This window comes from Miscanthus floridulus, chromosome 3, assembly GCF_019320115.1.
Source record: "Miscanthus floridulus cultivar M001 chromosome 3, ASM1932011v1, whole genome shotgun sequence".
In the NCBI taxonomy this organism is placed as follows: Eukaryota; Viridiplantae; Streptophyta; class Magnoliopsida; order Poales; family Poaceae; genus Miscanthus; species Miscanthus floridulus.
In genome coordinates, this window is record NC_089582.1 from 144850214 (window position 1) to 144863426 (window position 13213).

A 13213-nucleotide genomic window follows, 5' to 3' on the forward strand; every position below is an offset into this window, starting at 1 on the left:
GAGACAAGTACAGCAAACTAAATAATAGTTTAGGAGTTATCTAAACATAGACCATGTTTGAGGGTAGTATTTTAGACTTTTTTCAAATCAAATTGATATCGGCATAGCTATCGTAGGGATTGCGACGAGTTTGTCCACGAATTTGTTTGGTCGTGTTTGGCTTATAAGCCATGGCTGAAAGTATTATTAACTAATTTAGTTTGAGAAAAAAATACTGTTAGTTGAGAAGCCAAAACAAGGGCGCGGTAGTGTCTGCGTGAAGTGTATTGAGGACAAGATACAATTCCTCACGTCTTCGGCTCGTGCCAGTTTGTGTGGGGTCGTGAGTAATCCATCTGTCCATCTGTCAAAGAGATAATAGTATCCATCCAAACAACCTTAGATTTCATAGCCTACTAATTACAAACTCATTTCAGCCAGCCAAAACAATTTATTTTCCAAAATACGGATTCCTACACTCATCTCATCAGTAAGTGAGAGCAGCTCATCTCCTCGAACAATTTATTTCAGCAAGTGCTTTGTTTCAAAGCAAGATTTCTACTACCACTAACAGGAATTTTTTTCTTGGATCCACATCTAGTTCCCTAACTTCAAGATCCGATAATTATGTGAGTCGGAGAGGGGAGGAGGAATCGAAGATGGGAGGAACTGGGGAGGAGAGCGCCTTGGCGGGGATGATGGGCCCCGTGCTCGACAAGCTCGCTAGCCTCTTCGAGAAGTACACCGAGCTCAAAAACGTGAGGAAGAAGATGGAGCAGCTGAGGAAGGAGCTGATCGCCATCAACCTAGCGTTGGAGAAGCACGCGGCCATGGAGAGCCCGGACGCGCAGGCGAAGGCGTGGGCGGCGGAGATGCGCGAGCTGGCCTACGACTTGGAGGACAGTATCGACCTCTTCACCCACCACGTCGACCACGAACCGCCGGACACCACCACCGGCGTCAAGAGGTTCTTCCTCCGGATGATCCGGAAGCTCAAGAAACTCCACTACCGCCACAGGTTTGCTCAGGAGATCAAAGAGCTTCATGATCTTGCAAACGAATCGTACCGGCGTAGAAAGAGATACAGGATTGAGGAGGGCGGTTCTAGCATCTCGCACGCGGAGATCGATCCTCGGTTACAGGCACTCTATGTGGAGGTGGAGAAGCTCGTGGGCATCCAGGGCCCAAGCCAGGAGATCATTGGCCGGCTCGTCGGCGAGAACCCGCCAGTGGAGCGACAGAGGGTTGTCGCCATTGTTGGATCTGGAGGTTCAGGCAAGACTACACTTGCTAAACAGGTGTACGAGAAAATTAGGGGCCAATTCTCTTGTGCAGCTTTTGTGTCTGTGTCGCAAAAGCCCAATATGATTAGCCTTCTATGGGAGTTTCTATCTCAAATTGGGAGCCACGGTGGAGATTTAGGATTGATGGCAATAGGATCTCGCAGCGAAAAGCAACTGATTGACAGCCTAAGATCACATCTTAAAAATCAGAGGTTAGTTTAACTTTTCTTTTTAGTTAGCTTAATTCAGAACACGTACTAGAAATTTGTGAATCTCAGTGGTTATTTGCTTGTACAGCCATTAATTACACCAAATTTCTCTTACACAACAATAAGTAGTTTTGCATGATGACAATCCAAAGTTAAAACTAACGTCTAGTGTATGTCGTATTTGTATTTTTCATAAACTTTTGTACTATTTTTATATGTATGCACAACCGTTTCTATTGCCTTTATACAGAAATGATTTTCACTGCTTCACAAACTTGCTTATAGGTATCTCGTTGTGATAGATGATGTTTGGACAAAGTCAGCATGGGAAACCATACAATGTGCTCTTCCTAATAATGGCCATACAAGTAAAGTAATTATGACGACACGTATCAACAGTGTAGGCCAGTTCTCCTGCACTTCAGATGAGGGTTTTATCTATCAAATGAAACCTCTTAGCAGAAATGATTCTGAAAAATTATTTCTGAAAAGGACATTATGTGATGAAGTTCCCCAGACCCCGCACGGAGCGGGAGCTCTCTGCACTGGGTACATTATGTGATGAAGATGAGTTCCCTGTTCAGCTGGAGGGGATTAAAGATGAGATAATTGAAAAATGTGATGGTTTGCCACTGGCCATTGTTACTCTAGCTAGCATGATAGCTACTAAACCAAGAACAGAGGAAGAATGGGAGAGGACACTTAATTCTATCCATTCTATGCACGAAAAAGATAGTGGCCTGGAAGTGATAGATAAGATACTGTCTCTGAGTTACAGTGATCTACCTCACAATATGAGAAATTGCTTATTGTATCTGAGTACATTTCCAGAGGATCACATGATTTACAAAGATATCTTAGTATGGAGATGGATAGCTGAAGGATTTATCACTGAAAAACAAGGCTTTACTTTGGAACAAGTTGCTGAGAGTTACTTTTATGAGTTTGTAAACAGGAGTTTGGTCCAGCCCATAACCTTGCGTTCAAGATATGAAACTCGTGGAGAAGGAGGATGTCGAGTCCATGATATTGTATTGAACTTCCTCATCTCTCGTTCAACTGAAGAAAATTTTTTAACTATGTTGTATGGCCAGGGGGTTCCATCTTCAGATCAAAGGATTCGTCGGCTCTCTGTCTGGGACAATCCAGAACATGCACTGGCAGTCTCTCGAGCAACCATGAATCTGTCCCATCTCCGGTCAGTTAGTATATGCAATGTTGGAGGTTGGACTATGCCTCCTGTTTTAGACCTACCTGTCCTTCGAGTGTTAGATCTAGAGGGATGCCGTGATTTGAGGATTGTTGACCCTGATTGCATTTTAAGTTTATTTCATCTGAGATACCTGGGGTCCTGTAGTGCAAGCGGTGTTGTGCTACCGGATCAAATTGGAAATCTACACTATCTGCAGACCATCGATTTAAGCGGGACTGGAGTAACACAGCTGCCAGAAAGTATTGTTCGGCTCAAGCGACTGATGCATCTTATTGGTCAACGTCTCATCATGCCAGATGGGTTTGGTAACATGGAATCCCTTCAGGAATTAGGGACTATTGATTGCTGGAAGTGCTCCATCAATTTTGGGGAAGATCTAGCACTTTTGAGCAGATTGAGGGTGCTCCGAGTGACTTTCATTGGGCTCGAAACAAGTGATATGGAAACTAGAAAGAAATCTTTGATGTCGTCCCTCTGCAAACTTGGAGGAAACAACCTTCGGCATGTCACTATTGATGACCATGTTGGTGGTGGAGATTGTTTTGTGGATTCGTGGTACCCGCCTCCACGTCTCCTCCAAAAGTTCATTCATATCAGTCAATACTTCTCCAGGTTTCGTAAGTGGATTAGTTCCTGTCTATGTGATCTCACCCACTTGGATATAAAAGTTGAAAAGATGGAGCAAGAATATCTACGCATTCTTGAAGATCTGCCCGCCATCCGTTCGCTATACCTTTTCGTAAAGCAAGTTTCTGAAGATGGGCTCATCATCAGTCGTGGTGCATTCCGATGTCTAAGGCGTTTCGAATTCTGTAATATAGATGGACCTGGTTTGATATTTGAAGGAGGCATGCGAATGCTAGAATGGCTTAGGCTCGGATTCGATGCAGATAAAGCACAATCAACATATGTCAGTTTGGAGGTTGGCATCCACCACCTCTCATCTCTCAAACATATCGTGCTCATTGTCTGGATGATTTCTGAAGGTGGTAATGATCCAGTGGAGGAAGCTGTGAAGTCTGTCATCAGTGGCCTAAAGATGCTCCCCAACTCTCCAACGCTTGATATCAGATTTCGTAGACAGAGTCGGCTGGCAGGCACAGAATAAGGACCACGAAAAACATGACGTTGGATGTCATGTACAGTATGTTGCTTCTGCAGTTTGTGCTTATTGCCAAAATGGAAAGCTCGACACTTCGCACTACATGCTCCATTGAGGTTAGCTTGTAGAATGTCGTCCCCGAAGGGAAGACATGCAACCACTTTTTTTTTTTAAATAACATACAACCAAAAATTGTGTGTGTATGTGTTGTAATCATTAAATTTTCTTCTTAATGCAGTGACATGCAACTCTTCTGAGAAAGAATTGTCAAATTTCCTCTTCAAGACTGCTTCCTGAATGGGAAGATCCTGCATAACTGGATAATCTCCCAGCTTTGAAGAGAGATCTGTATGTTTCTTGGATTACCTGGGCTTCCTGAATTGCATAGAGCAAACAATTTTTTCGCGAACATGCAGCCGAGCGCAAACAATCGTGAAGGAGCATCCTGATGTCTGCATTATACATGACCGCATCGCAAAAGGGAGTTGCAGGATCCTATGGAGGAACTCTTAGAATAACTGTAACCGTTTGGAGCCACTCCTATGGAGAGATTGCAGGCACATCTTGGAGATAAGGACCTTGTGGAGCTGTTTAAGAGACATTGGCAACAGAACCGACAAAGTAAGTTTGTAAAGATCTGGAATGAGCTAGATGAGTTGTCATTAAAATATGTGACCAAGAAAGAAAGTGGTGCTAATGTCGATATGCAGAGCATAAGACAGCCTAAAGAAATTATGCTGGTGACAGCAATGGCAAAATAACAGGTCGTTTTTGGAGTGGACCCGTGCGAAATCAAAGGAGAAGTGGCCACTGCTGCACGACAGAAAGGGAACTAGGTATGGAATCATGGGCACTAAAATTGCAGATCTAAATAATAGCCATGTATTCAAGGGAATAAGTTTCCTTGCACTCACTGGCATGGTAGAGGTGACGACATTCCAGCCGATGCTACACTGCTTCGTCAATGCAAGTGTTGCAACAGAGAAAGCAATAGGCTTCCCATCAATGAACTTCCTTGAGCTTGTGAGCTTGCCCAGGATCAATGTCAAAATGCAAAAAGTCCAGGTGCACCAAGTAATCCCTGCCCCTATGTACAGAGTCTTTTTATGGGGGAAGAAGATAAAATGTTGAAGGTTGAGTTGAAGCAACCGCATGTGATTGTTCACCTGAAAGACAGGATTTAAGAGCCGGCTTAAACTCTGCTTAATTTCCTCCCGTCTCCACCTACAATTCCACACCTAGATTCGACATACAAATTGTCCTATTACTTGTATGTCTTTTTTAGTACTTTTTCTAAAACACAATATAGATGCATATATGTATGCCTACATGCATGCAAAGCTATGAATATCGACACTCACACTTCTATATTAGAAAAAAAATACACGGTCACCTAAGCCAAGTCTAAATTCGAATCCAGATGGATATTGACAAATATATGGCTGGCAACTGACCGCCATTACATTGGTGAATTATGCGAGTCTCGACAGAGCATACTATCAGATATTCAGATCAGACATCTGGAACTTGGATAGATAAATATAACTGATGCTGCAGTCTTTTTTTTCTTCCGTGAACACGTTCGTTGACGCGTTTTTCATTGAGTTGAACTGATGCTGCATTCAAAACTCAAGAGGGCACTGGCTCAGCCCTCAGCGCAGGAAGCAACGCAGGTCCATGACACGCAGCACCTTGAATCCGTCCAGGCTACACCCCAGCTCGAGCCTCGGCTTCTTCGGCGCCGGTGGGCAGTGCAGGGGGCGTTCAGTTCCAGCACCGTTCGCCGACGGCGGCGGTGAAAGCTGTCGTGGATCTTCATCGTCGTCGTCGCCGCCGTGGGAGTGAGACCGCTTCAGCTTCAGTGACCGCAGCTCCACCAGCTGCGGAATACTAACAGCTTCCACTTCTTCAGGCACCTGCTGGATGCTTCTCTTTCCCAGGATCTTCCTTTGGAGACCCATGGTGAACTCGGTTTAACCTGCAGTATGCAATAGCAGAGTAGAAATCAAGCGAGATTGTGAGCTCAGCTGAACAAAGATGAACCGGAGGTTGAAGAAGAGCAAGCTAGGAGAGTTGTCCATGCAAGCTACCAGTACCAGCTAGCTAGTTTGAGCTCTCGCTTTGGAGTTTGGACACCAAGCAGCAACGGATATGAGATGACACATTGACAGCAGAATGTACCTGCTTATAAGCAAGCAGCCAAGCAAAGGGCCGGCGATCTTTGCCGTTGCAAAGAAGGGAAAAGGTGGAATGGAAAAGGATTGCCATTGAACTGGCAGTGAGTGAGTGCACGAGTGAGCATCATGTCAAGGAACCAGAGGAAATTGCACAGCCGATGAAAAGTGCAGAGCTCTTTCCGTTGGTTAGAATAAAAACTAATCTTCTTTCCGTAACAGCATACGATGAAAATTAGCAAGATGCAAAGGAAAGATAAAAAGTGTCATTCATTTGAGAGGGGAGGAGAGGGAGGGAAAATGTCAAGGCTGATGAGGAGGCACGTGAGCAGGAGCCAAAGTGAAGGTGAAAGAGGAATAAAGAAAAAGAGGACGACGAGAAAAGCACAGCTTTGTCTTTTGTTTGAAAAAGAATAAAAATAGGGAGAAAAAAACATGCGTGGGGAATATGCAAAAGCCATCCTTGCTTTGGCTGGATACGTTTTGAGTGCATCATTTTGGAGGGAATACATACTAGTAAGCTGCAAGCTTTAATTAAAGTTGCTGCTTAAACTATTGCTTTGAACCGTTTGTGCAGTTCATCTTATCTTTATTTAGCCTAAAGAGGATGAAGACTTTGTTCTGTAAGTTCAGAACAACTGCTGTAACTAAGTAGATGACAAACTATCAGCCCTTGAATACCCCATTATATATACATAATAAAGACGTATCGTGCGAGCCATCACAGTCTATAAAGCAGGTAGATAGCCCATTCACTTACTGAAAATGGGAGGTTTTTATAACAAAGTAAAACAAAGTAGTGAACAAATTTACAAAAAAGTGAAATGCATCATGGGTGTATAAACTTTTTCAATATTCTCATCTGGATCCATTATTGGATCTAAAGTAAACTTAGAATGGACCACTTGAAAATTTTAAGAATCTAAAGGGGTGTAATCTGGGAAAGAAAAACTTTCTTTCTCTCTAGGGAACTGCTAGCGCCCGGACGTCCGGACGGACGCCCGCGGCTGCTGTCCTACTGTGCTGCTCACCTGCCTACTCGCCCGCCTGCTCGCCCGCGCCGCTCCGTGGGGACCACCCTTGCCCGCCTCGCTTCCCGCGCACACGTGGGGACCACCTGCGGCCTGAGGCCCGCCTCCGCCTGAGCCCTCTTCCCTAGCCTGCTCACAACATGTGCAACATCTAGATGAAACACATGTAACATATATCAGAAACAATTGAAACACTTGCAACGAAAATCTGAAACACTTGTAAAATACTAACACTTAAAAATCATTGCAAACATACGCAACATACAGATAAAACGCTTGCAACATATGTGTGAAACATATGTAACATCCAGATAAACACGCTTGCAATATACGTCTGAAAATAGATGAAACATTGGGAACAGACGCTTGCAACATAAGTGTGCAGCCACTGCAACATATGCAACATCCTGATCTACTTTTGCAACATTCATATCAACACACTTGAAACATACATCTGAAACAACTGAAATACTTGAAACATAGGCTTGCAATATGTCTAAAAACACCTTAAACACTTAAACACAGCATCGCTGGCGCCCATTGCCTACCTGGTGGGGAACTGCAGTGGCTAGCAAGCTCGGATCAGGAGGACGTCAAGAACAACGGCCTAGTGTACACCTCCGCTGCTGGACCTCCCTCCCTGTCGGGGTGTCTTTGTGCTAGCCGCAGGAGACGATGTCCAGGCTGGCGACGACCTCCTACTGGTAGCGTTGGGTTGGTGGTGGCCTAGTGACGCCGTGGGTAGCGTTGGGTTGGTGGTGGCCCACGGCCGCGACCAGTGAGATGGAGTGGGGGCGCGGCGCGGTGGGGGGAAGCGCACGACGTGGCGAGAGACGGGGCGGAGTGGGGGAAGGGGGCGTGGTGGGATGGAGTTGGGCGAGCGGATGCGAAGAAGAGGTAGAGCAGGAGACGGTGTCGGCGGAAGGTTGAGAGACGAGTGGATAAGAATTAATCTAGAGAACGAGTAGTTGAGATATGGTGGAGTCCATCTTTGCAGCTTTTCCGTTATCTCTAAATCGAACATGATGTAATCCCTAGCCTGGCCTCAATGACGTATCCTTATATCGACCACCCCTTGTCCTCGACGGTTGACCTCAATGACATGCAGCCATAATAAGTTGTGCTTGTGGCGTTGTAGTCATTAAATTTTCTTTCTAATGTACTGTAGTGACATCCAACTCGGCTGACAAGAAAAGGTCGCCTAGTTTTGTCTTCAAAGTCTGCTTTCAGTTAGCTGATCGTCCAGCACAATTCGATAAGCTCTATCGGGCAAAGTGATAAATCATCTCACAATTTTGTACGGAAATCTGTATGTTTCTTGGACTGCTTAGCCCCGTACGTTCGTTTCAGTATTTCGCAGCAACATACATGAAGCTCCTCTTGTAGCAGAGCAATTGCAGTTCTGCAGCTCCAGAAGCTGAAACGTTCACCCGTGGCTGTTGCCTGTTGCGGTGTTGCCTGACGCTGCCCCATGATGTCAACTGCAGTGATGCTGAATTGCTGTTGCCGCGTGTTGCTTTCCAACCATGTGAGAGTTGTGACCAGCCAGCCTGCGCCGACAGAATGCAAGGCCGCGTGTTGCGCATGCGTGCCTGAACTCCGCGTGTTCAGCGTTGGATTGGAGGAACCACCGCATATGCTATGCTATGATGCTGTTCTGCTTCTGCATCTGTAATTCTGCATTCATTCATGGGGAATGTATGGTCTGAAACTCTGAATTGCCAACGCCAGGAAAACATTGAAGGCAACGGACAGGACAGGCCATCGAATCGATTATTCTGGAGATGGAGAGAATCGTTCAGAGAAAACGACGTCGTGAATGGCAACCACAACCACGAGAGCCTCGCATCGCATTTGCATTTGCATTGCATTGCGTCCTCCAAGAAACAAGAGCGAAACTCTTGGTCGGTCGGTTCAGCGGAGCAACAGACGTCCTGTTCGCTTGGGCTCGTTTGGCTGATAAGCTATGGCTGAAAGTACTATTGACTGATTTGGTGTAAGAGAAAAATACTGTTTATTGGCAGAAAAAAAAAAACGAGAGAATGCAAGAACCAAGAAGTCGCAGTGTACGTAGCTGGCCTGGGCCTTTGTCCAGCTCGGTTACAGTTAGACGAACCAACGATTAAATAGTCAAACTACTACTTCCCTCCTCCTCGAGGCAACGTTAGTAGTGGCACTGATTGTTCTGTGACTACCACTAATTAAAGAAATCCAAGGAAGATGCTGCATACAATACAGCTTCTATGTCATGACTGGGAAGGCACCACAATCTCAACGAATATCGCTGTTCAGGTTCCCTTGGTCCTCCAAACAAAAGAAAACTCGATCTTTCAAAAAACACAGAAAAAGGTCACACGTAGTACTTGTTCTTTTGTCCTTTTCTTTTGAACGAAAGTGTTGATCTTTCTTGACCGCAGGTGATTTGGTTCTCTGACGGTAGGTTTCGTTTCTTTGTCAAAACATTATTGCTATGCTCATCATTTCATTTTCATTTTTTCAAATCATCGTACGATGCTCACATACATATACACTCGTGTCTATAAATAGTTAAATACACATACACATCCCACCTCTAAAATACCCCTAAGAACGTATGCATATAGCACGTTCGAAAGACCAAGTCGATATCAAAGTTGACAATGCAAATTCACCAAAACCTCTATTGTCCGGCACATCCTCTACCACTAAAAAAAATAGCCTAATTAAATCACAGAATAACTTTACAAAAATACGAGCACTCACATCAAGTTGAGAGCTTAAATTCGGATAGGCAAGTCCCATCACAAGGAATCTAATTAGCTAAGCTATGGTCATTTTCCGTCATTTCTTTTCTTAACCACAAGTGAAGCAATCCTACCACATTGCTACACTGGTTATTACGCGTGTGTCAGTTGGATGCCATTGGCCCCATTTAGAAGAGCTTCTGTGAGAAGTTTTTTCTCGAGAAGTTGTATAAATGGAGTAAAAACATGGTCAGAATAAGCATGTCTGATTTACTTTTTAGTAAAATTGGGCAGTGGAAATAAACACGCTCAAAAGAAAAACCGCCTAAAACCACCCTAATTGTTAAACCTATTTTAGTCATAAGTAGCTTGTAAGGTTCTGTTTGGATCCTATGATCTATAATTTAGCTATTAAACTTTAGAACATTCTAACTCTTGAGACTTCAAGCATGAGATCTAAAGTTTAGAACATCTCACAGAAACATTAACCATACAAGTGAGCTAAAGTGTGGTCTAAAATTTTAGTCTTCAATTTTAATTATTAAACTTTAGACCAGAGAATCAAACAAGCTCCAAGTTATACAACAGTAGCAAGAAGGGCTATTGTTGGTTGGCAGCGGGTAGCTACGCTTGTGACACGCATTGACTTGGATCAATCAACGTTTTTTTTTTCTCTCGTCTCACGTGGTAAAAATATTGATGCACACGGCGGTCGAGCACTTCTCTAGGTTTGATACAGTAGTACACTAGTGATCCACGCCAATAATTCTTTTTACCAAAACCAAGGTATCCTCGGCAGTCACGTCGCAGTACTCCGTATGTGTTTTTGTTTAAAAGCAAGCGTGGAAAGTCACGTATATGCATTGATGCACACATACTCAGAGCACTATAGACAACTCGGAGAAATTGGACTAGCACATCTTATTATCTTGAACTCGATTAAGTTGTCGTAGACGCCTGGCCATCGTCTAAGACATGTGACATGTCATCGGCTGCCATCTTAATCTTACTATCATTAAAAGTCTTCAATAACAAACAAAATAAAATGTCTCTCAAATCTATATATCTTAAAAATTAAATAACTAAAAAGTACGCTACTTATTTATATCTACCTCCTCCGTCCCCAAATTAATCAACTCGTTGAATCCGTGCAAGTCAAACTATCTTAAGTTTAATTAACTTTATAGAAAAGAGTAACAACATCTATGATATAAAATGAGCACATTATGAAAATATATTCTATGGTATATCTAATGATATCAATTTGATGTCATAAATTTTAACAGGGTTTTCTAGAAATTTTAGTCAAAGATTAAAAAGTTTGACTTAAGACAACTCTGAGAATCTATTTATTTAACTGTGGGGGTATTAACCCCTATACCCTTACGGCTAAGCTTGGGCTGGCCCGGATCGATGGGGTTCAGTCCACCCGAAAGATGACGTGCGGCCCAGTTAACCTGATCGGAGTCCCGCACAAGGAATCAAGACGGATTTGGCGACCAAGCAGGATCCTGGTCGGTTAGAATAGGAATCCTTATCCGGCCAGATATGGCAATTGTAACTGACTAGGATTAGTTTCCAGATCTGTAACCCTGCCCCCCGGACTATATAAGGCGGGCAGGGGACCCCTCTAAAAAATATCTCTCATTGACATACAGCAATACAAATCAGACGCAGGACGTAGGTATTACGCCTTCTTGGCGGCCGAACCTGGATAAAACCTCGTGTCTGTCTTGCGTCACCGTCTTGTTTGGGGCTTGCGCATCTGTCTGCCGATAATCTACTACCTTGGGCATACCCCTAGGTAGACTGCCGACCATATTTCGTCGACAGTGGCGCGCCAGGTAGGGGGTGTGCGTACTGCTCTCCAAGCAAACAAGATGGTCATCATCTCCGGCTCCATGGCTACGCCCAGCGGCCTCACGTTCACCGTCGGCCAGATCACCTGGACCACCAGCTCCGACGACTCCATCGCCATGGCCACGGGGGAGGCATGGATTCAGCCTGCGCCGACGACTACTTCACCTGCATCGGCTACGGCTCCGACCACGGTGAACACGGCTCCGACCACGGTGAACACGGCTCCGACCACGGTGAACACGGCTCCGACCACGATGGACCTGGCTCCGACCACGGGACATCTGGCTCCGACCACGCCTACAGCCACGCCAACAACCCGTCATCCGCTTCCCCGCTACAGAGGGAAGCAGATCGACAACACCGACCTGCTCGATTCCGTTGATCGGGTCGGCATCCAACTCGCTGAAACCCTGGCTCTGGTAAGTACGATTCAAACCCAACCTAACGAGCAGGTAACAGCCCTCCACGACAGATCTATCCGACCAGCTCGGATCAGTCGTCCTGTGCGATTTGGAACAGATCTTCTGGTCGTATCAACTCCTGAGGGGCGTTTCGCTCATCGCCGGTCAGACATCGCGACGGGTCTCCGACTCTGCGAGTACGAAGCCCCGACGGAGAACCACCAGGTCCAGCCCTACGGCCTGCAAAACGCTGCCTCCAGCTACGCGTACAACCTGCGACACCGCTCGGATCTGTGTCCTGTACACCGATCTCGGCCGAAGCCATGCAACATCGTCAACATGGTCCGGATCGAAGATTATCGGGAAGGATCCGTCCACACAGTCCGAGAAGGTGACTCCAGCTCCTCATCCGGCATCGCGTCCAACGCATCTGTCCACACCGAGCTTCAGCGTCACGAAGATGAAGGCGCCCAATACGACCTGGATCTACCAGACCACGCCCCGGGTTTTCCCGAATTTCCGTCTTTCCCGCCAAGACGAGGGGATTTGATCCATGTTGTCAGCAACGACGAGCCGCCAGCAGTTGGCGAAACAGAACAAGAAAAGACCGCACGCGAAGCACGCAATATTGACCGGTTTAATCGCCGGCAAATCGAAGCTGAAGCAGACCAAGAGGCACGACGCATAAGGGTCCAACCGCGCGACCTCAACAATGCTTTCGACAGGGTGGGGGATAAACAAGTCTTCAAGACCCCAAGCGCCAACGTAGCCGTCGCCATGGCGACGATGCAGCGGCTGCCCAACACTCCCGAGACTCAAGTAATCCGTGATGACATACAAGCTTATCTGACGGCAGCTATGGCTCAGACCGCAGAGATGAACCAAGCCCGGGCTCCATCCGTTTCTGTTGAATCAAGCCACAGCCGCCAATACTCAAGTCGCTCACAGCCACTCAACCTACGTGGCTCGCGCAATAACGACCCATCGGACAACCGTCAAGGCGGGAACGGTGGTCGTGATGGTGGTCGGGACGACAACCGCCGCCGGGAGGATAACCGCCACGACGTTCGAGGCGACAACCGCCGAGATAACCGCGACAATCGCTGTGATAACCACGGTCGCAGCGCTAATCCAGGTGGCAATCGAGATCGCCGCGATGGCAATAACGATCTCCGCCATTACCTCGGTGGACGTGATTTGCGTGCTCGCATCAACCAGAGAGCCGACGATCGTGCATC

The 13213-nt window shown here is 45.9% G+C and overlaps 2 protein-coding genes across 2 annotated transcripts; one reads left to right on the plus strand and one right to left on the minus strand.

Annotated features, from left to right (window-relative positions):
- Positions 1-320: 320 nt before the first annotated feature.
- On the plus strand, positions 321-5167 carry LOC136542718 (disease resistance protein RGA5-like). The gene is made up of 5 exons (XM_066535280.1): positions 321-469; positions 581-1474; positions 1757-1966; positions 2025-3902; positions 4025-5167. The coding sequence occupies exons 2-4, from the start codon at positions 639-641 to the stop codon at positions 3790-3792; spliced, it is 2814 nt and encodes a 937-aa protein (XP_066391377.1). The 5' UTR covers positions 321-469; positions 581-638; the 3' UTR covers positions 3793-3902; positions 4025-5167.
- A 13-nt stretch (positions 5168-5180) lies between these two features.
- LOC136542716 (uncharacterized) lies at positions 5181-7097 on the minus strand. The gene is made up of 2 exons (XM_066535279.1): positions 5883-7097; positions 5181-5764 (listed from the first exon to the last, which is right to left on the minus strand). The coding sequence occupies exon 2, from the start codon at positions 5745-5747 to the stop codon at positions 5439-5441; it is 309 nt and encodes a 102-aa protein (XP_066391376.1). The 5' UTR covers positions 5748-5764; positions 5883-7097; the 3' UTR covers positions 5181-5438.
- Between the last annotated feature and the right edge of the window lie 6116 nt (positions 7098-13213).

Bases quoted from the DNA above. Each gene is read 5' to 3' on its own strand.
- LOC136542716 (XM_066535279.1), bottom strand. From the start codon at position 5,747: ATGGGTCTCCAAAGGAAGATCCTGGGAAAGAGAAGCATCCAGCAGGTG.
- LOC136542718 (XM_066535280.1), top strand. From the start codon at position 639: ATGGGAGGAACTGGGGAGGAGAGCGCCTTGGCGGGGATGATGGGCCCC. The intron at 1,475-1,756 runs GTTAGTTTAACT...ACTTGCTTATAG, and splicing joins TCACATCTTAAAAATCAGAG to GTATCTCGTTGTGATAGATG. The intron at 1,967-2,024 runs ATTATGTGATGA...TGCACTGGGTAC, and splicing joins AAATTATTTCTGAAAAGGAC to ATTATGTGATGAAGATGAGT.